This window comes from Leuciscus leuciscus, assembly GCF_965113295.1.
Source record: "Leuciscus leuciscus genome assembly, chromosome: 4".
Classification (NCBI taxonomy): domain Eukaryota; kingdom Metazoa; phylum Chordata; class Actinopteri; order Cypriniformes; family Leuciscidae; genus Leuciscus; species Leuciscus leuciscus.
In genome coordinates, this window is record NC_138728.1 from 33,285,897 (window position 1) to 33,305,746 (window position 19,850).

The 19,850-nt window shown below is 39.0% G+C and overlaps 1 protein-coding gene and 1 long non-coding RNA gene across 3 annotated transcripts in view; both read left to right on the forward strand.

Annotated features, from left to right (window-relative positions):
* The first annotated feature begins 2,590 nt into the window (after positions 1-2,590).
* On the forward strand, positions 2,591-11,565 carry LOC309497355 (tripartite motif-containing protein 16-like). Of its 2 annotated transcripts, none has more exons than XM_082167587.1 (6): positions 2,591-3,263; positions 7,021-7,116; positions 7,203-7,436; positions 7,741-7,900; positions 8,054-8,101; positions 10,671-11,565. In XM_082167587.1, exons 1-6 carry the CDS (start codon positions 2,691-2,693, stop codon positions 11,189-11,191), a joined length of 1,632 nt encoding a protein of 543 aa, XP_082023713.1. In that variant the 5' UTR covers positions 2,591-2,690; the 3' UTR covers positions 11,192-11,565. The 2 variants fall into 2 exon arrangements, with proteins under 2 accessions (XP_082023713.1, XP_082023714.1); XM_082167588.1 differs by lacking the exon at positions 10,671-11,565 and adding an exon at positions 8,236-10,605 and having other exon boundaries at positions 8,054-8,112.
* A 2,955-nt stretch (positions 11,566-14,520) lies between these two features.
* The window catches only part of LOC309497516, a 114,431-nt gene continuing 109,101 nt past the window's right edge, over positions 14,521-19,850 (forward strand). The window contains exon 1 of the long non-coding RNA XR_014205592.1: positions 14,521-15,678. This is a non-coding gene — a long non-coding RNA (uncharacterized lncRNA). The remainder of the gene's footprint in view (positions 15,679-19,850) is intronic.

Here is a 19,850-nt window from a genome sequence, read left to right on the forward strand (position 1 = left end):
GAAGAGAGGGGAAGTGTGTGTGTCTGTTAGCTGTTAAGATGTTTAAACCAAGCCTTCTGAGGAGACACTACCTCTTTACATTATGACCAGATTTTAATATAGGATTTTATTCAATATAAACACTGATCAATACAGAACAGTAGCGTATACATGGACCTTTATAATCCGATTGTAATCAGACTACTAGCACAAACGGTATAAAAAAAGTCATATGTAACCACATCGATCTGAATGAACTGGCCAAATCTGATTAAAATTTAATCCTGATTTTAAGGGGTGCACTGTTAATTATTTCCCGTTAAATAACAGGAATTTACTGGTAGCAGGGTTACCATTATTTTCCTGTTATTTTACCAGTTAACACCTGTGCACTGTTAATTATTTCCTGTTAAATAACAGGAAACAACTGGCAGCAGTGTTACCATTATTCCGACATGGATCTCCGTGTTCGTTGCAGGTTCAAATGCCGCCTTCTACGCTCCTTCCCAGAATGCAAAAAAAATACTGTATGAACATGTTATTTCAGATAGTGGCGCCTGCCAGCGTGCTGCGTGTCATACGGATATTTACACCGTGTTCAAAAAGAACAGGGGAGACACACACACACATTGGGAGAGCAGTTCCTCAACTAAATGTATAGGCCGTCTCGTGTAAAATCCGGAGTGTAGGGTATTAATAGGGTAATAAAAGGCTATTACACCCACGATAACAAACACATTTGCGCATGCACAGAAAACACCGCAAACTTTCTTATTTCTGTCTGTGGAATAGGCTATGCAAGATTATTCTTGATAACATTTGCAGTAGAGAAAAATTGTCTAATCTTCATTCAGTAAATGCATACTATATTTAGTTTGTTAGTAATGGATTGCACCGTCGACTATTGATTGAATCAGTCATTGTTTAGCAACCTAGAAAAAACGAAATGAAATTGCTAACTTCTCCACTGATAAATAATAACTTAAGCATAAAATTGCATATCGGCATTTATCTCCAAACATACCAGACCATCTTAAGCCTGGTTCACACGGCAGGATAATTAGGCCGATTTTAGCCCCGATTCACCCCTTCCAACAATCTTAAGGATGCTCCGATTATCGTAAAATAATCTGATCAGATATACCTGCCGTGTGTGGTGTGTTAAGGCTGCTCTCGTCTGCTCGGAAGGACGTCGGGACCGCTCCGATCTCAAATCGGGGATATCCAACATGTTGGATTTATTTGGCCCGATTTCTTCTCGTGTGTGGTGTCCCCCGAGCACGCAGCCTGTGGACTGTGGAGTGTAGCCAATCAGAAAGCGAGGTGACGAAACGGCGAGGAAGCACCGGGATACATAATCAAAACAGCCGGCGGCATGGCGCACCAGAAAGTCCGGTGGACGTCAGAGATCATCGCCTTTCTTTTGATAACGGTTTTTTTCCGGTTAAAAACAAACTACAAACTATCGCCACTGCATCCTCTTCGTCCGCCATGATTGTTTACTCTGAAGTCACGTTTGATCTCGAGGGATTTTGCGAGATTTCCCGTCTGACCTGGGAATGCTCGGGAGTCAAATCGGTTCGTGTGTGATGTGTTGATTTTGCCGTGTGGCTGCGCACCACACACTGTACGACTAAAACTGTTAGACCCGTGATTTTTTATCCCCGTGTGTGAGGTCTCTCAGGTTTGGAAAATCGGCCGACAATTTTAAAATCGTCCCGTGTGAACCAGGCTTTACTCTATCCGACATCTTTGCTTGAATTTTCGATTTTGCGGTTAAATAACAAAAATGAGGTGTTATTTAACATATATTTCCAAAAATTAACAATAAGGCGCAGTTATTAAAAATAACAGGTTAATCATGTTGAAATTTGGGTGTAAATTAACAGAAACATTTAACAGTGTGGTTTAAACCTTTTGTGATTCGTTCGGCAGGATGTAAACACTTGATTGGATTGAAAACCAAAACTGGAAACTGCTGCGCATGTGCAATGACGTTGAAATGGCATAATGAAGTATGACACATGAAACGAGCTGTTGTTGAATAAAGTGTCATGTCATTCTAAAATGTTCCTTTCACTCATTGTCTGTGAATTGGAGCAGGATTTTGGTTGAATTAATTTTCTTTCAGCAATTGTAGTAGATGCTCAGCGCCTCGTTATGCTCCTGGTGTTTTAAAAAATGCGGAACTCCCATTGAAAACTATTGGGAAAAAAATGCTTTGGTGGACACAGCCTAAATGATTAATTGATGGAATTCAATAAATCATGGTCTAGTTTCACAGACAGGGTTTAGATTAAGCCATTAGGAATTATGCCATAGTTCAATAAGGACATACAAATAGCTTTTATAAATGAGTCTTAGAAAAAACTGGTGTGCATCTTAAAACAAAACAATGGCACTGGCATATTTTAATATATTACAGTGAAAGACCTGTAGAGGGAGCACAACACACGGCAAAAGAGTAACAAAGAGTAGCGTCCGTGACAGAACACACATGGAAATGAAAAACTTGGCAGGAATGAGGCTCTCATCAGAAGAGAGGCTCTCTTCAGGATCAGGAATGAGGAAGCTGCTTTACAGACACGCCTGTTTTGCACACGTCACTCAAACACAGAACCAGGAAACAGGAATCACATGAGTTCAGGGAAAGTGAAACTGAAGTGTAGTTGAGCTGTTGTGTGTTTGTGTCTCTGTATTCATGCAGTAAAATGGCAGAAGCCAGATTTTCTCAGGATGAGTTCATGTGTTCAGTGTGTCTGGATCTCCTGAAGGATCCAGTGGCCATTCCCTGTGGACACAGTTACTGTAAGATCTGTATTACAGACTGCTGGGATCAGGAGGATGAGAAGAGAGTCTACAGCTGTCCTCAGTGCAGACAGACCTTCAGGCCAAGACCTGCTTTAGCTAAAAACACCATTCTGGCTGAAATGGTGGAGAAACTGAAGAAGACTAAACTTGCTGCTGACTGTTACGCTGGAGCTGGAGATGTGCAGTGTGACGTCTGTACTGGAAGAAAACACAAAGCTGTCAAGTCCTGTCTGGTGTGTCTGAACTCTTACTGTCAGAATCACCTTGAACAACATGAGAGTTGGTTTAAAGGAAAGAGACACAATCTGACTGATGCCACTGGACGACTGCAGGAGATGATCTGCCAGAAACACGACAAGCTCCTCGAGGTTTTCTGCCGCACTGATCAGAAGTGTATATGTTTGCTGTGTGTGATGGATGAACATAAAAACCACGACACTGTATCAGCGGCAGCACAGAGGACAGAGAAACAGGTATGAACTTACAGAGATCCCATTATGATCATTTACAGGCTCATAGTTTTGTTTATGGGGTCTACTAGAACACATTTACATAATTTTATGTCTGTTTTCACCTTCTGTCTGAACACTGTTTTAGGGTACGTTTACATGACAACGATATGCTTAAAACTGAGAAGTTTTACAACACACAACTAACACGACTCAACCAGGCCTTGGCCCCTTTATTTAGCGTATGTCTTGGGCTGGAATCAATTAATTGAGGGATATTGTGCCGTGTTCATTCTGGAAGAAAAACTCAAGGCTACGATTTCAGGGAGTTCAGAAACTGTAACACTGATATAGAGCAGTGGTTCCCAACCTTTTTCCTTGGGGCCCCCCCTATGTACATATTTAACAATCCGTGACCCCTCTACTATTGGGAAAAACATTTTTTTTTATTCTTTTTTATATTAAAACTAACATCATAAAGTATGATTTATTTTTTTTTTACTTTGAGCAATTCTATAGCTATAATTCACTCTTCTTATGAGCATATAAAACAAAACAGCTCCTTGGAAAAAATGAAATGTAATATTGTAGTAGTTATAATCAAAGGTTTATTTTATTTCAGATTAACATTTGAGGGCAGCAATTGTATTCATAATGTCGAAATAAAACCGACGTAATGTTACTTGAAGGCATTATGCCTACTATTCCTGCAAAACTTCCATTGCAGTTAGTGTTACTACAGTAAATCCATGGTGAATGTTGCTGATCTGTGGACACATGGCACAATGTTTCTTCCTGGTTTCCACGTCAGCGCTGTTTGATCCGTTAATAACGGAGAAATGTGAATGTTTCTCACCAGATCTCGCAGCGATGTTATTACTTATGTGGCGAATTCAAATGCTTTCTTTACTGGATCTCTTATTAGCGCTGTGTAGTAACAGTGTCGCATGATCACGATCGGCTCGCGCTGCACTGGTCCAAACTGATAAACGGTCCTTCAACCACACAATAACGAGCAGTTTCGTTCCGCTTGCATTACGTTTGTCAGTTGATGTTGGGCAATGTTGTGGTCGCGCCGGCGTCTCTTACATTATGAGCGCGCTTGCCACGCGCCTACATTTGAAATAACGAAATTGTAATTGAAATCGGCATTGTAAGCATATGATTTTTTTTTTAACTTTGAAAAAATATTTTTATATAAAATTATTAGTGGAAAATTTTATGCATCTTTATTCACCTCAAAGCATGGGAACCAATGATATAGAGAATAACTCTCTCTGGAGGCACTTTTTCATGCTCAAACAGCAACGTTATTTCACCCAAAAAATGAACATTCATAATTTACTCATGTTATTCCAAACTGGTAAGACTCTCTTTTTCTGAGTAAATCAAAATAAGGAATTTTAAGGAATTTCTCATTTGTCTGTATTTTGAAAGTAGAATCAAATAAATCCATACAACTCCAATGGGGGTGATCTAAGGCCTCGTTTACACTGTCAGTGAAATGTGACCCAATTCCAATTTGAATCTCATCTGTGATCTGAGTGAAAATATTAGAAAATGTGTAACTGCAGTTAAGTTACAGATCAAAAGTACAGGTCTGCATCATGAGTATTTACAATTCAGGTCAATGTTTTTAGTATATCGAAGCACATTAGCAACAAAATTCTATTATGATATCTATTGCATATGAATATCATGATTCTAAATCCTAATAGCAGAAATGTGAAATGTCATATAAAAATCCTAATAATACTCACATTGGTCAAGAGTTTCTGCCTTGTCATAAATGTCAGAGTTCCGAGGGCTCTGGAGTCATGTACACTTCCAGGCCATCCAACATTGATGTTTGTGAAACTATTGAGATAAAGTCTGTATCATTTCGAGCCTTTTAGTAACTCTTAATGTAATAACTACACATAATGTAAAAACTGCACATATAATGTATGTTTAAACTGGATTTAGATTTTTAAAAATGTACTGTAAGAAAATTCTAATATTTCTAATACTTTTCAAAGCTATTACAATGATGAAAATATGAAATGTTTTTTTTTGTGAGTTTATAATGTAATGAATTTATCATAATGTAAAAAAATATATATTATGAGCTCAATATTTTATTAAATTATTACTACTGTAACGGCTGTGGGCGGTTGTTGAATGCACAAGACCATGTTGAAAGTAATAATAAGATTTATTTAACAGATACATGTAGAACAAACACAACCACATAAACGCATACGAGAACCGACAAAGGACTGAACAGAACAGGGAGTATAAATACACAGAAGGAATTAGACAGGTGAAGAAGGTAAACTAATTAGGGACAAACGAGCACAGGTGCAGACAATCCATGATTGGTGATGACGTCGTGGTGGTGACTACATTATTAACAGTTTATTAAAATAATAATGTAATACTTATTATATTATGTACAGTTATTGCATTATGACTTGCTACTAGCCTTTTAAAGCACAGATTATATACCTGGACAGGCTATGCTAAGGATGCAATGGAATTTAGGATGCTTAACAAATAACAATATATTTCAATATATATGACAATATATTGAGCAATTATTTTTTAATTGCTGTCCTTACCAAAATCTGTGGTCCACAACAGCTTGCAAATTCATTGAATGCCATCCCTTTCAATAAAAGTAGTCAGTGTGGTCCTCAGATGGAGCGATGACCGGTATGTGGCTCCCATCGATTGAGGGAACCCCCAGCGAGTTTTGAAACCTCTTATGACGTTCTGCAGCTCTCCCAACTGTGGAAGCTGGATGTACTCACGCCACAGCTCGTCTCGGATGGCTTGACAAAATTCGTTGACTATCAGGCACACCGATGCCCTGCTTATCCCAAACAGGTGTGCCAATGTGCGATAGCCCGCTCCTGTTGCAAGCCACCAGAGAGCAACCCTGACACGCATCTGCAAAGCGCTGTGTCGTCGTAGGAGAGGAATGTGGACAAACGTTGACACAGCATATCAAAAGTTGGCTTGCTCATCCTAAAATTTCGGATCCACTGCTCCTCATTAAAGCCCGCCACAATATGCCCCCACCAATCCTGAGACCTCTCTCGCACCCAGACATTCCTCTGAATGGTCATGGAAACAATAGCTGAAACATATGCGCAAGCTGCAATTATGGCCCTTTTCCTTTTCCTCCTCCTCTGCCTCAAAATCATGGGGATGTTAGGCGAACTTCGCATATATCCTAGAGCTACCATCAAAACTGCGCGTTCGTCCATCTCGGATAGTGTATGGTGCAAGAATACATGCGCAATGTTTCAGATAGTATGGCTAGTGTAAACACATGAATAGGATATGGGTCACAATTGATAGAACGTGTAAACGGACGGTCAAAAAAATCGGATATAGGCAACAAATCAGAATTAGGCATCAAGACCTGCAGTGTAAATGAGGCCAAAGTTTTCTGAAAATATATGACATATGGTGGCATGATTAGTAATGTGACATGCATTAGCCAGTGAGGTTTGATGTTATTGACGTGTCACCATATTTAATTTGGGCTTTAGAAACAGAGACATTCTCCAGAAGATCATCTTTTCTGCAAGAGAAATCATAAAAGTTTGGAAAGACATGAGGATGAGTAAACAATGAAGAATTTACTTTTCTAGGTGAACTATCTATATAAAGCTAGGTTATAAAGCTTGATTAAATAATGCTGCCACTTATGATTGAACCTATAATCTTGATGATTGAACCTGCAACTTGATGATTTCTGTGATGTTTCTCCTGTCATTGGTTTGTCCTTTAGCACCAGCTGAAGGAGACGCAGAGGTCGTTCCAGCAGAGGATCCAGCAGAGAGAGAAAGATCTTCAGCAGCTGAGAGAGGCTGTGGCGTCTCATAAGGTGAGTCTGGAGAAGAAGAGAAGTTTGAGACGTCTCAGTCAGGACTCACTGAAGCCACTGTGTGATTGTGATGTGTGTCCTAACAGCGCTCTGCACAGACAGCAGTGGAGGACAGTGAGAGGATCTTCACTGAGCTCATCCGCTCCATTGAGAGAAGCCGCTCTGAGGCGACACAGCGGATCAGAGATCAGGAAAAGACTGCAGTGAGTCGAGCTGAAGGACGACTGGAGCGACTGGAGCAGGAGATCAATGATCTGAGGAGGAGAGACGCTGAGCTGGAGCAGCTTTCACACACACAGGATCACATCCATTTCCTGCAGGTAACAGAGATCTAGAAGAACAGGGTCATAGTGGACTTGAGCAAGAGACTCACAGAGAAACATTTCATCATCAGTCAGACTCTCATCTGATCTTCTTCTTTTGAAAGAGATGCACTTATAAATGCAGTTCAGCTCAAAACTTCACAAATATTTAAACACTTTTTTTTTATAACAATGTGAAATCCATGAACCTGATGGCACCAGTTTCACTACTAAAGATCAACAAGAGCCACTGAAATCTGATAGTAGTGCAGGTTATTGATGAAGTGTGGAGGTGATGAGCTTTGATTTCTGTTTTCTGTAGAGTTTCCAGTCTCTCTCAGATCCTCCTGAATCTACAGACGTAAATGACAATCCCTTCAGTTCTCTCTCCTCTTTTGATGGCGTGAGAGAATCTGTCCTTCAGCTGAGAGACAAACTGGAGGATTTCTGCAAAGAGGAGCTGAAGAAGATCTCTGACAGAGGTAAAGTCCTGGAGATTCATCAGCTCTCAGAAATGATCCTCCATCATCTCATATCATGTAGAAGATCATATTAGAAATGTCTTAGGAACGGATGCAGGGATCATTTTCTCTTGACATGATAATCACACTCTTCATGTCTGTTGATTTCCACAGTCACTTTCACCGACATTGATCCCAGAACCAGGAACGACTTCCTACAATGTAAGTCACTAAGAATTAAGCAGAGAAACTCACTGAGTGTCTTCATGTTCTTCCTGTAGGAGGTGAAAGAAAACATGATAGAAGAGTTTCATAGTTGATCATGTAAATTAGTGTTTCTCAACAGGGGTGTTTGGAGAACATCAGGGGGCGCTGGAAGCAATATCTTCAAAAGTGGGTGTTCAGGTGTTCTTTGGTGCGTAAATGCCAAAGATTTACTAAATGAAATTTGCAACGTTCTAACGTATTCTACACAATGCAAACATTGCAAATGCATTAATCTTGTTGTCAGCGCGAACGCGGAGCTGGTATCTGTGTATCGATAGTGCAGAAAATGAGTATTGGAACAGTGTCAGATATTTCAGCATCGATATGTTTTGAAATATCTATATTTTTGACAACACTGCCATGTAGTTTGTTTCTCCAAGCCTTCAGTCCATAAATCACTCTGAGCTCCTTTACTTTGAGGTTATGATCTGCTCTCCTGAATCTGCTGCAGCGGCCGCTTTTTATCAGAGTTTTTATTGGTCCATTTATGATCAGGCATCTTTATTGGCTTCTGAAATGCCTTTCAAAGGTTTGAATATTAATTTTAGGCGTACTCAGTATCGGATTGTGATTTTGCAAGTAGCAAAGTAAATTAATTAGCTTAATTTGTGCTTAAGTACAAGTAAAATTTCAGACTTAAAAATATAGACTCAGACTTAAAAGTACAAGTACCCAAAAACGACTTAATTACAGTAATGTGAGTAGTTGTAATTCGTTACTTCCATCCCTGTAAATAAAAATATATAATATACACCACAGATCAAAAGTTTGGGGTAGGTACGATTTTTTAATGTTTTTGAAAGAAGTCTCTCCTAATATTTTATTCCAAAATACAGGAAAAAACAGTAATATTGTAAAATATCACTACGATTTTAAAGAAACATTTTCTATTTGAATATACTGCATTTTAAAATGTAAAATAAAAATGTGGAACTTGTGGAGGTGTCTTTATCTGGAATTTTTTGATAAACAGAAAGATTGAAATAGAATATGAAATAAATATAGAAGTTTTAGTTATGTTTAATTATTTAAAATAGAACTGTGTATTAACATTTTAAATGTCTACACTGTCTATTTAAATGTTAACACACTACCATCCTACCAAGATTTCATCACATCCAAAAAAAAGCAAGATTTGAAATGGAATTGTCTCGTGACTTTAACAAAGATGTAAATCAGGACAGAAATAAACTGGGGATTTAACATATTCTTCAAAAACAGGATATATTTTAGAACTAATGAATAAATATGATTATTTTTCACTGAAAGCCAATTAAAAACATTCATCCAAGATTTAGAGGTAAAATCACAGTAGTAAAAAAGCTTCAGGAAAGTAAGAGAAACTGAAATCTCTTCTTCTTTTGAGGAAACAGAGAAATTTAAAGAAAGCTCAAGATCCATAAAGGCTACAGCACTGAAAATCACCAACAATAGGCCTAGAATACTTAAACTTGATTCAACGATGAGAGTGTAATAATAAAAATACAATTTAATCGATTTTTGCTGAATTAATTAATGCATCCTTCTTTTAAAAAAAAAGAATAGTATAGATCCCAAACATTTGAATGGTGTAAATATAATAAGTCTAATTATACACTGAATAATAACCAACATTAACATTAATATTCAGTAAATGAAACACTGATGTAAATTATGATTTTCATAGGATATCTGTTTAACAAGTTGTAACACAGACTCAGGCTGAGTAGGATACATGTGAAGTTTATTTAAATAGCGCAAGCTCAGTGTACAAACAGGCGTGGGTTGAAATACCAGGGCGAACAACAATATCAGAGAAAGGACATCAAACATGGTCAAAACAGGCAGTTGTACAGGGCAGGCAGCTAATGACAGAAGTGAGAGTCCAGGTAAACAGAGATCAAGGGCAGGTAGAGATGAGTCGTAAACAGTGCAGGGTCAAAACACAGGCAGAAAATACAATGATATAATAATGCTCAGAAATGCAGCCGGGGCAAACAAGCGAGTTAAGAAGACATGGGGAAGACTAATCAACATGAAAAACTACAAAGAACTACAAAACACAGCACAAGACAGGAAATTAAAAAAGGTCCACACAAGACAAGGGGAACACAAGACAGGAATCATGACACTAGTAAACCATATTATTGCTCTTCCTGCATTGACACCATTATATGAGAATTGAACTGAGCTGGACGATGACATCATTGCTTTCTCCAGAGCGGCTGTATAGAAAAATGATTTAGAAAAACTAAATTAACAACTTTTTTACAACAGAAATTAACCATCACTGCACCTACTTAAGCTGGACAATGACACTATTTTCTTCTAGATCTGCTGTACAGACGAAACAAACTTTGTTGCATTATTTTCCTGTTATCACTGTAAAACTGCTTTGAAACAATCTGTATTGATCTTAATAAATAAAGGTGACTTGACTACTGAGACACTGCTGATACTGTATATTGAACATGAAGAGTTCAGTTATAATAAAAGATCAGACAGATTCATAATTCCTGATTCTGATGTGTTTTCTCTCCATCAGATTCTCATCAGTTCACTCTGGATCTGAACACAGTGAATAAACGCCTCCGTCTGTCTGAGAGGAACAGAGTGATTACACACACTGACACAGATCAGCCGTATCCTGATCATCCAGACAGATTTGATGTGTGTTATCAGGTGTTGTGTAGAGAGAGTGTGTGTGGACGCTGTTACTGGGAGATTGAGTGGAGTGGAGAATATGTGCGTATATCAGTGTCATATAAGAGCATCAGCAGGAAGGGATGGGGGATTGAGTGTGGGTTTGGATATAATGATCAGTCCTGGAATTTGTTCTGCTCTTCCTCCAGTTACTCATTCTATCACAATAACATAGAGACTGAACTCCCTGTAGAGTCCATCAACAGGAGAATAGGAGTGTATGTGGATCACAGTGCAGGAACTCTGTCCTTCTACAGCGTCTCTGACACAATGAGCCTCATCCATACAGTCCAGACCACATTCACTCAACCGCTCTATCCTGGGTTTTGGGTTTATAATGGATCATCAGTGAAACTGTGTTGATGAATCAGAACAGACTGTAGAGATTCTGTCACAGTGTCTGGTGATTCCCTGGGTTAAACACTAGAGGTCCTCAGTTTTCACGGTGTCTATGCATTCTCACTACAATTCCCATGATCCTGTCTGTCACTGATTGTTCATTGCCTTACAGCTGTTTCTCGTCACCTTGTTAGCACTTGTGTATATATACCCTGTCTGTTTCAGTGTTTGTCACGGAGTCCTTGTATATTGTCCCCCCACACTTCTGTTGTTATTTCGAGCCTGTTTCTAGTGTTTATCTTTTATGTTTTGGGATTGCCTTTTGGATTATGACCTTTGCCTGGACTGGTTGTGAGTATGGATTACCCTTTAATAAAACACTGCTTTTGGATCTCTAATTCCCTGTGTGTGCGTGTCGTGACAGATTCTACCCATAATGCTTTGAGCTGCATGATAAATCAGTAACAGTGAGATGTTATAGTCTCTTATTTTCTCTTCATTACATTAATACTACAGCTGAACTTCTGTCAGTGAAATAACATGTCAGAATAAATGTGTGTAATGAATCCTCCTATAGACAGTCAGATCAGTGTGTATTTGTGAGTCATCATGAGTGACTGTGTATCTGTGCTTTTCTCAAACTCTATTTGTGTTGATGGAAATCATTCATTCAGTTCTTACTGTAATGTCACATAAATCATTTCAATATTACTGTTAAAATTACCTTTCAACTGAAATGATCACACACAGGATTCATTCAAATGTATCAAATATTATTTGTTGTAAAATTGTTAAATATCAATTTATTATGTAAAATATATAAACCCAAATCATCCAATCATACTGTAAACCTTTGTTTAGTGAAAGTATGAGCACAATTATTCTAATATTTTTAAATAAACTTTAAATAACCTCCTCCTGGTTTACTTTAAATAAACCTCCTCCTGAACAGGACTGAATTTACAGACCTGGGCACAGTTGTTTAAAAAGTTTAATTTGGATCCTAATGATCTGGATTTGGAAATCCCATGTTTTGTTATCTAGGATCAGGTAATCCATTTTACATTTGTGTTGATTTTCCAAAGCAAAATGGGATTGTATCACTGTGCTCCAGATTAACATTTTTACAGGGCCCAGTTGTCCCAAACTAATCTAAATAGATTTCGGCTTTCGGATTGGATCAAATCTTGAAAAACTTTTGTTCAAAAGATAAAAAGGATTCTGAAATTGGATTAGATCATGTAATAAAAACACATTGTAACAAGTTTCTCTCTTCTCCTTCGTAGTTAAAAGTTAGTGATTTTGATAAAAACAATAAAATTGGAGGATTACTTTGACTTGATGCTTAGAGTGTACTTGAACATTTTCTTAAAACCATCACCAAGATTTCACATCACTGACAATATAGTTCAAATGATTTGACTGACTTTGTTTGAGATCCCTGTAAACAAACCATTGTAGTGAATATGTTTCTGATGTCTTGCTGGAAACAGCTTGTAACATCTGAAGTAAACACCAGGATTTAGCAGCTTATTAGCAGCTTTGAGCCAAGAATTTTTTTTACTCTGAAGTCAATTCTTAACAGTGTTCTTGTGAGTAATTCTCAGAGGCTTGATAAATACGGGCCCTGGACCCAGTTGTTGAAAAGTTTTATCTGGATCCAAATTTTTGTTTTGCCATCCAGGATCCAGTAATCCATTTTACATTTGTGCCAATTTTTCAAAGCAAAATTGTATCACTGTGATCCAGATTCATTTTTTTCTTCTTTTCAGGGCCAGTTGTTCAAAACTAATCTAATCAGATTCAATAATTGATTCAAATAATTTGACTGACTTTTTTTGGAGATTCCAGCTGTAAACAAACCATTGTAGTAAATATATTCCTGATGTCTTGCTGGAAACAGCTGGTAACATCTATCATGAGTAACATCTGCTGTAAAAACCAGGATTTATTTTGATTGTCACCAAGCATGGCATTAAACATTTTGCATCAATGTTTCCAAAAGCTTACTTGCATTTCATCAAAACTTTATTTACATTTACATTGTAAATGTTCTGACAGGTAAATTTAGCTCAAAAGGAATTATTAATTAATTTATAGGGAATTCTAAAGAATTTTGGTTACTCCGTCATGGCTTCTCCATGATCGTTTTTGAATCTACTCTTTTCTTCCCCCAAAGCTTTGTTCGGGTCTAGTATTTTAAACTCAAATGTTTGTCCAGCCTCCTGGATGAGTTCTGACCAATTAGGCACTGTCTTTATTTGAGAGGTGGCATTTTCTTCACTTCTCATCGTAAATCATGCGTTATCTGTGATCTCCTTACTCTCCAAGCACTAGCAGAGAGTACAGAGGCCACAGTTTAGACATCATTACTATTATAAGAATACGAAACATTTTACACAGATTTCAATCAAGCCATCTTTTGAATTAAGAACATATGATCATACTGATAGGAAACAAGACACACTTTCATTCAAACATCTAATAGTTATAACAATTACATAACTTATATGTGATCTAAGCAGATTAGACACACATATAGGTTGTAGACACAATATAGAATTATGGAGTTGAACGATGTTTGATTATAAGTCCATCAAGAATTGTTTTGGGATGATTTTATGTATTTTTATAGGTAAAGTCTCAGTCTCTGTGGTTTTAAGAGATTTCAAACCCTGGGGTCATTCAGAGTTCCTTGAGAAGAAAGATGTCTGTTTTGTATATCTGTCGTGGGATCAAGCAACCTCTGCCGTTATCTTGGTCGGGCCCTGAGCTTTGCCATCTCTGAACCAATCATTCTTTTCCAAACTATCTAACATTGACAATGTTCTTCCTTTAGTTGGACTCATCTCTTTGAAGCTTGCATGGCTATAAAGTTCTTAGCTGGGGGTTTTCGTTGGTTAGCGTAGACTGGCTGGAGCCTGGATTTTATGGTTCTGGATTGGTGATTTGGGGTCTGAAGTGTTGAGTTCTGTGTGGAATTATGTTTGAACGAATCAACTGGAAGATTCATTTGTGTTTGGTTCGCCCTCAAACCCTACAACATTTACATTCATTCATTTAGCAGACGCTTTTATCCAAAGTGACTTAAAGGTGCATTAAGCAACTTTTCATGTTAAAAATACCCGTTTTCTAACCCATACATGCTTAAACAATTGCCTGATGGGCTGAATGAGCCCTTCTCTGATCACTGAGATTGTCTCTATAATCCTGTAAAGTAAAATAAATAAGAGGGATTCGGGCCGGAATTTTAGACTGGGCGTGACGTCATGCGCGTTCACGGCACGCTCACATAGCTATGTCTGGCAGGTTTGTGTATTCGCCGGCATTCTCCGTAGAAGATGGATTGTAAGAGACCTGGGACCTGTTTCAGAAAGGAGGTTCAACCAACTCTGAGTTAAAACTTGAACTCTGAGTTGACTTACCCTGAGATGGGAAACTCTGAGTTTTCGGTTTCAGAACAGCTGAAATGAGTTAGTTCATTCAACTCTGAGTTGACCTACTCTGAGTTAAGCGCGTGCACCACAACTATAAAAAGCCATTATCAATGGAGCACAGATATTATGAGTCACCATGGCAACAGCGCCAGACAAAAAGAGGTCTTCATATTTCTCACCAGTACGAACATTATTACTGTAATTTTACAGTATTAGAACATTAATACTGTAATTTAATTAAAGGGATTACTCTTAATTCTTCAGTAATTTAAAGTAAAATCTGATGTAATTATATTAGACTATAGAGCAATTCTGTATATTTAACATACATTTTTAAAAGGTATATTTTTAATGTAACATTCTCCCTCTACACACTTTGGTCAATTCAAGAATAATTCATGCAATTGTATATTGTTTATTTGAAAGCATTAAAAGTGCAGTTTCTTGTCTCTCCTTGTATTGTTCAAATGGTTGAGGTTGATATGGGATTTAGTAATAAGTAGACCAATACTTTCTAAAGATAGTCATTATTACATTAATCTAATTACACTGTTGAAGATGTCATTTGTAGTTAGTAATACAAGTAACTTACCCAACTGTTATAATATCAGAGGTGAAACTGGAAGAACAGTATGTTATTCAACCTAATTTTAATGTTCATGTAGGGGCAATCCTGCAGGTATTAAAAGAACATGACAGCAGCTGAAAATTAAATATAAAAACATAATTCAATCAAGTAAGGCTTGAGTGTACATGGGTGTAGGCTACCTGACTTTACAAACATTTGAGATATTGAATAACTAAAGCATCCAGTGTCTAGCAGTGCAGCAGCATTTTTGGCTGAGGGACTTCAGAGCCAGTCACTCCCCAAGATCCAAGGGCCTCATAAAATGTAGAGGTTTACATACGTGTTATTTTTGATATTTCCATTTATTTTACTTTGGGTTGGGTTTTTCGTTGGTCCCAACAGATTCTGATGGTAATATCTGTCTTTTGGAGCCTCCTGTCCCAACAGAACCCCAGGCAGTTGTAAGTAGCCTACTCAATACACCAGAAATTATGACAAATAGGCTAGTGTTATAAAGTGCACTCAACCAAATGCTCATCTTCACAGGACGATGGGGATAAAGAGTTTCTGCTGCCACAGAGAGGCCTACAGAGGTAATGTTAATATTATGTGTCTACACATCAAACAATCTACACATTCTGATTATTTCACATTTTTATGTGGAGTAGCCTATAGAATCTAGGTTTAAATCTAAGTATAAACGGGTATTCTTATCTCTCCCCCCGCCCCCAGAGTGTGGAAGAACAGCAGGAGGACGGTCCATCAACTTCTGGTGCACAGATGAACACAGTTCAGTGATTTCCAGTAAATGCCACAGTTTAATTCTGTAGAATTTGTTTAGAACTACATTATGTAACTCTAATCTACTACTGTATTTTCAGTTGCCAGTTAAGGAGTTATATAGACTTCATCTTATTATTATTTTTTTTAAACTGCAGTAAAAATAGCAACATTTTATTTATTAATAAAATATTAATTTTATTAATAAAAATGTACTGAAAGAATGAATGAGGTGTTTAAACACCACTTCCTCTTTAAAAAAGGGGAGGAGACCGATAGAAACTCTGGGTTTACTGAAGAAAACCTGCTCCTGACCAGGTTAGGTTCACAGAGTAAGTTACCATGGTAACTGACTCTGAGTATAAGTTACCTCTCTTTCAGAAACGGGCTTGACTTACTCTGCTTTCTCAGGTTTAACATACCTCCCATTCTGAAACAGAAAACCCAGAGTTTCCCTCATTTCAGGGTTAACATACTCAGAGTTTTCACTTAACCTCCTTTCTGAAACAGGCCCCTGCTTGTAGTTCATTTCAAACACCAACGCAAACTCCACGCAAGATAAAAAAAAGAAAACTTGTCTCTAGTGCAACCAAAAGGGCAAAATTGGACTCAGACAGGCGTCGGAATAAGACGAGAGTAAACATAGGGAAGGCTTTCAATAAATGGAGAGATCTCCGGTCTGCTCTAGGGCTCAAACGGGATGCTCAGTTGGCTTTTTTCAAAATATCTACTAAATAAATCTGCACTACTTGTAGTTTAATGATTTGCTATTCGATTAAAACAGTTCAAATATCTTGAGTGTGATATAAAATGCTGATATATAAGTTAGATAATTAGACACAAATTTTCAGAATCAGAATCAGAATCAGAAAGAGCTTTATTGCCAAGTGTGCTTGCACCCACAAGGAATTTTTCTTGGTACTGAAGCTTCCAGTGCACATATACAAATACAAATACAACAAGAAACATAGTAATACAAATTCTAAGAATAAAATATATAAAAAAAATAATAAAAAAAAATAGTATAAAAAGTAAAAAAAGGGGTCACAGTTGGGTTTAGTCTGAATAAACATTTACAGATTATGAACATATTTACAGTATGTTGAGTAGTATGAATTATAATATAAATATAAATATCACCTGAGTTAGAGAATATTACACTAGACAGTGGGAGTCTAGTGCATGTTACAGATTATGAACATATTTACAGTATTTTGAGTAGTATGAATAATATAAATATAAATATCACCTGACTTAGAGAATATTGCACTAGACAGTGGGAGTATTGCACTTACAGGCATATGCCTTAGGGGGCATGTTAAGTGTTCAGAAGGGAAATGGCCTGTGGAAAGAAACTGTTCCTGTGCCTGGATGTTCTTGTGGCCAGTGATCTGTGTCGCCGTCCTGACGGTAACAGTTCAAACAGGGGGTGTCCAGGGTGAGTGGAGTCTGTGATGATTTTACCTGCTCTCTTCCTCACTCTGGAAGAGTACAGGTCCTGGAGGGCTGGCAAGGGGGCACCAATAATCCTCTCTGCAGTCCGGACTGTCCGTTGTAGTCTCCTGATGTCCGATTTGGTAGCTGAACCAAACCAGACAGTGATGGAAGTGCTTAAAACAGACTCAATGACGGCTGAGTAGAACTGGATCAGCAGCTCCTGTGGCAGATTGAACTTCTTCAGCTGGCGAAGGAAGTACAGTCTCTGCTGGGCCTTTTTCACAATGGAGTCAATGTGATTTGCCCACTTCAGGTCCTGAGAGATGGTAGAGCCCAGGAACCTGAATGACTCCACTGCTTCCACAGTGCTGTTCATGATGGTGAGAGGGGGGAGTGCTGGGGATTTTCTCCTGAAGTCCACAATCATCTCCACTGTTTTGAGCGTGTTCAGCTCAAGGTTGTTATAGCTGCACCAGACAGCCAGCTGTTCAACCCCCAGTCTGTAAGCAGACTCGTCACCATTTTGGATGAGACCGATGACGGTGGTGTCGTCTGCAAATTTCAGGAGCTTGACAGAGGGGTCTTTAGAAGTGCAGTCATTAGTGTACAGGGAGAAGAGCAGTGGGGAGAGAACGCACCCTTGGGGGGCGCCAGTGCTGATGGTGAGGGTCCTGGATGAGAGCTTCCCCAGTCTCACTCGCTGCTGCCGGTCCGTCAGGAAGCTGGAGATCCACTGACAGATTGAGGATGGCATGGAGAGCTGAGTCAGTTTGGCTGTGAGAAGATCAGGGATGATGGTATTGAAGGCCGAACTGAAGTCCACAAATAAGATCCGTGCATAAGTCCCAGGTCTGTCAAGATGTTGCAGGATATAGTGCAGTCCCATGTTGACTGCATCATCCACAGACCTGTTTGCTCTGTAAGCAAACTGAAAGGGATCCAGCAGGGGTCCAGTGATGTCCTTCAGATAGGCCAACACCAGTCTTTCAAACGACTTCATGACCACAGACGTGAGAGCGACAGGTCTGTAGTCATTAAGTCCAGTGATTTTAGGTTTTTTGGGAACCGGAATGATAGTGGAGCGTTTGAAGCAGCAGGGAACTTCACACTGCTCCAATGATCTGTTGAAGATCTGCGTGAAGACTGGGGCCAGTTGGTCAGCGCAGGCTTTTAGACAAGCAGATGAGATGCCGTCTGGGCCTGAAGCTTTCCTAGTCTTCTGTTTTTTGAAGACTCTGCTCACGTCCTCCACACAGACCTTAAGCTCAGGTTGGATGGCAGAAGGGGGGAGGAGAGGGGTTGCAGGAGGTGATGGTGGATGTGTGAAGTGCACATCAGAGCGGGTGTGAGGTGTGAGTCTGGGCTTCTCAAACCTGCAATAGAATGCATTGAGAGTGTCAGCCAGTTGTTGATTCTCCACAGATGGGGGGGATGGTGATTTGTAGTTGGTGATGTTCCTCAGGCCTCTCCAGACTGATGCCGGGTCGTTGGCTGAAAACTGGGTTTTCAGCTTTTCAGAGTAGCTTCTTTTAGCAACTCTGATCTCCTTTGTCAGTCTGTTTCTGGCCTGGTTATACAAGATTTTATCCCCACTTCTGTAAGCATCCTCTTTGGCATGACGAAGCTGTTTGAGTTTCCCAGTAAACCATGGTTTATCATTAGTGAATGATAAGAATGTCCTGGTAGGAATGCATGTATCCTCACAGAAACTGATATATGATGTTACAGTATCTGTGAGCTCATCCAGATCGGTGGCTGCAGCTTCAAAAACAGTCCAATCAGTGCAATCGAAGCAGGCCTGTAGATCCTGCTCTGCTTCGTTGGTCCATCTTTTTACAGTCCTTATTACAGGTTTAGCTGATTTCAGTTTCTGCCTGTAGGTCGGTATAAGATGAACCAAACAGTGATCAGAGAGCCCCAAAGCTGCCCGTGGGACGGAGTGATACGCATTCTTTATCGTGGTGTAACAGTGGTCCAATATATTACTGTCTCTGGTAGGACATGTAACATGCTGTCTGTATTTTGGCAGTTCACGGGAGAGATTTGCTTTGTTAAAATCCCCAAGAATGATTAAAAGAGAGTCTGGGTACCTTTGTTCCATTTCAGCTATATGTTCAGCCAGCTGTTGTATCGCCGCGCTCACACACGCGTCTGGAGGAATGTAAACATTCGCGAGAATGAATGAGGAAAACTCCCGTGGCGAGTAGAAAGGTTTACAGTTTATGAAATGCACCTCTAAGTTAGGAGAGCACATCTTCTTCAGTGTTGTTACATCTGAACACCAACTTTCGTTAATGTAGAAACACAATCCACCACCTCTCGTTTTCCCCGTTAGTTCCGCGATGCGATCCGCTCGGAACAGCTGAAAGCCCGGCAGATGTAGTGCGTTGTCCGGTATGGCTTCACTCAGCCAGGTTTCAGTGAAGCACAGAGCAGCGGAGTTTAAAAAATCCTTGTTAGT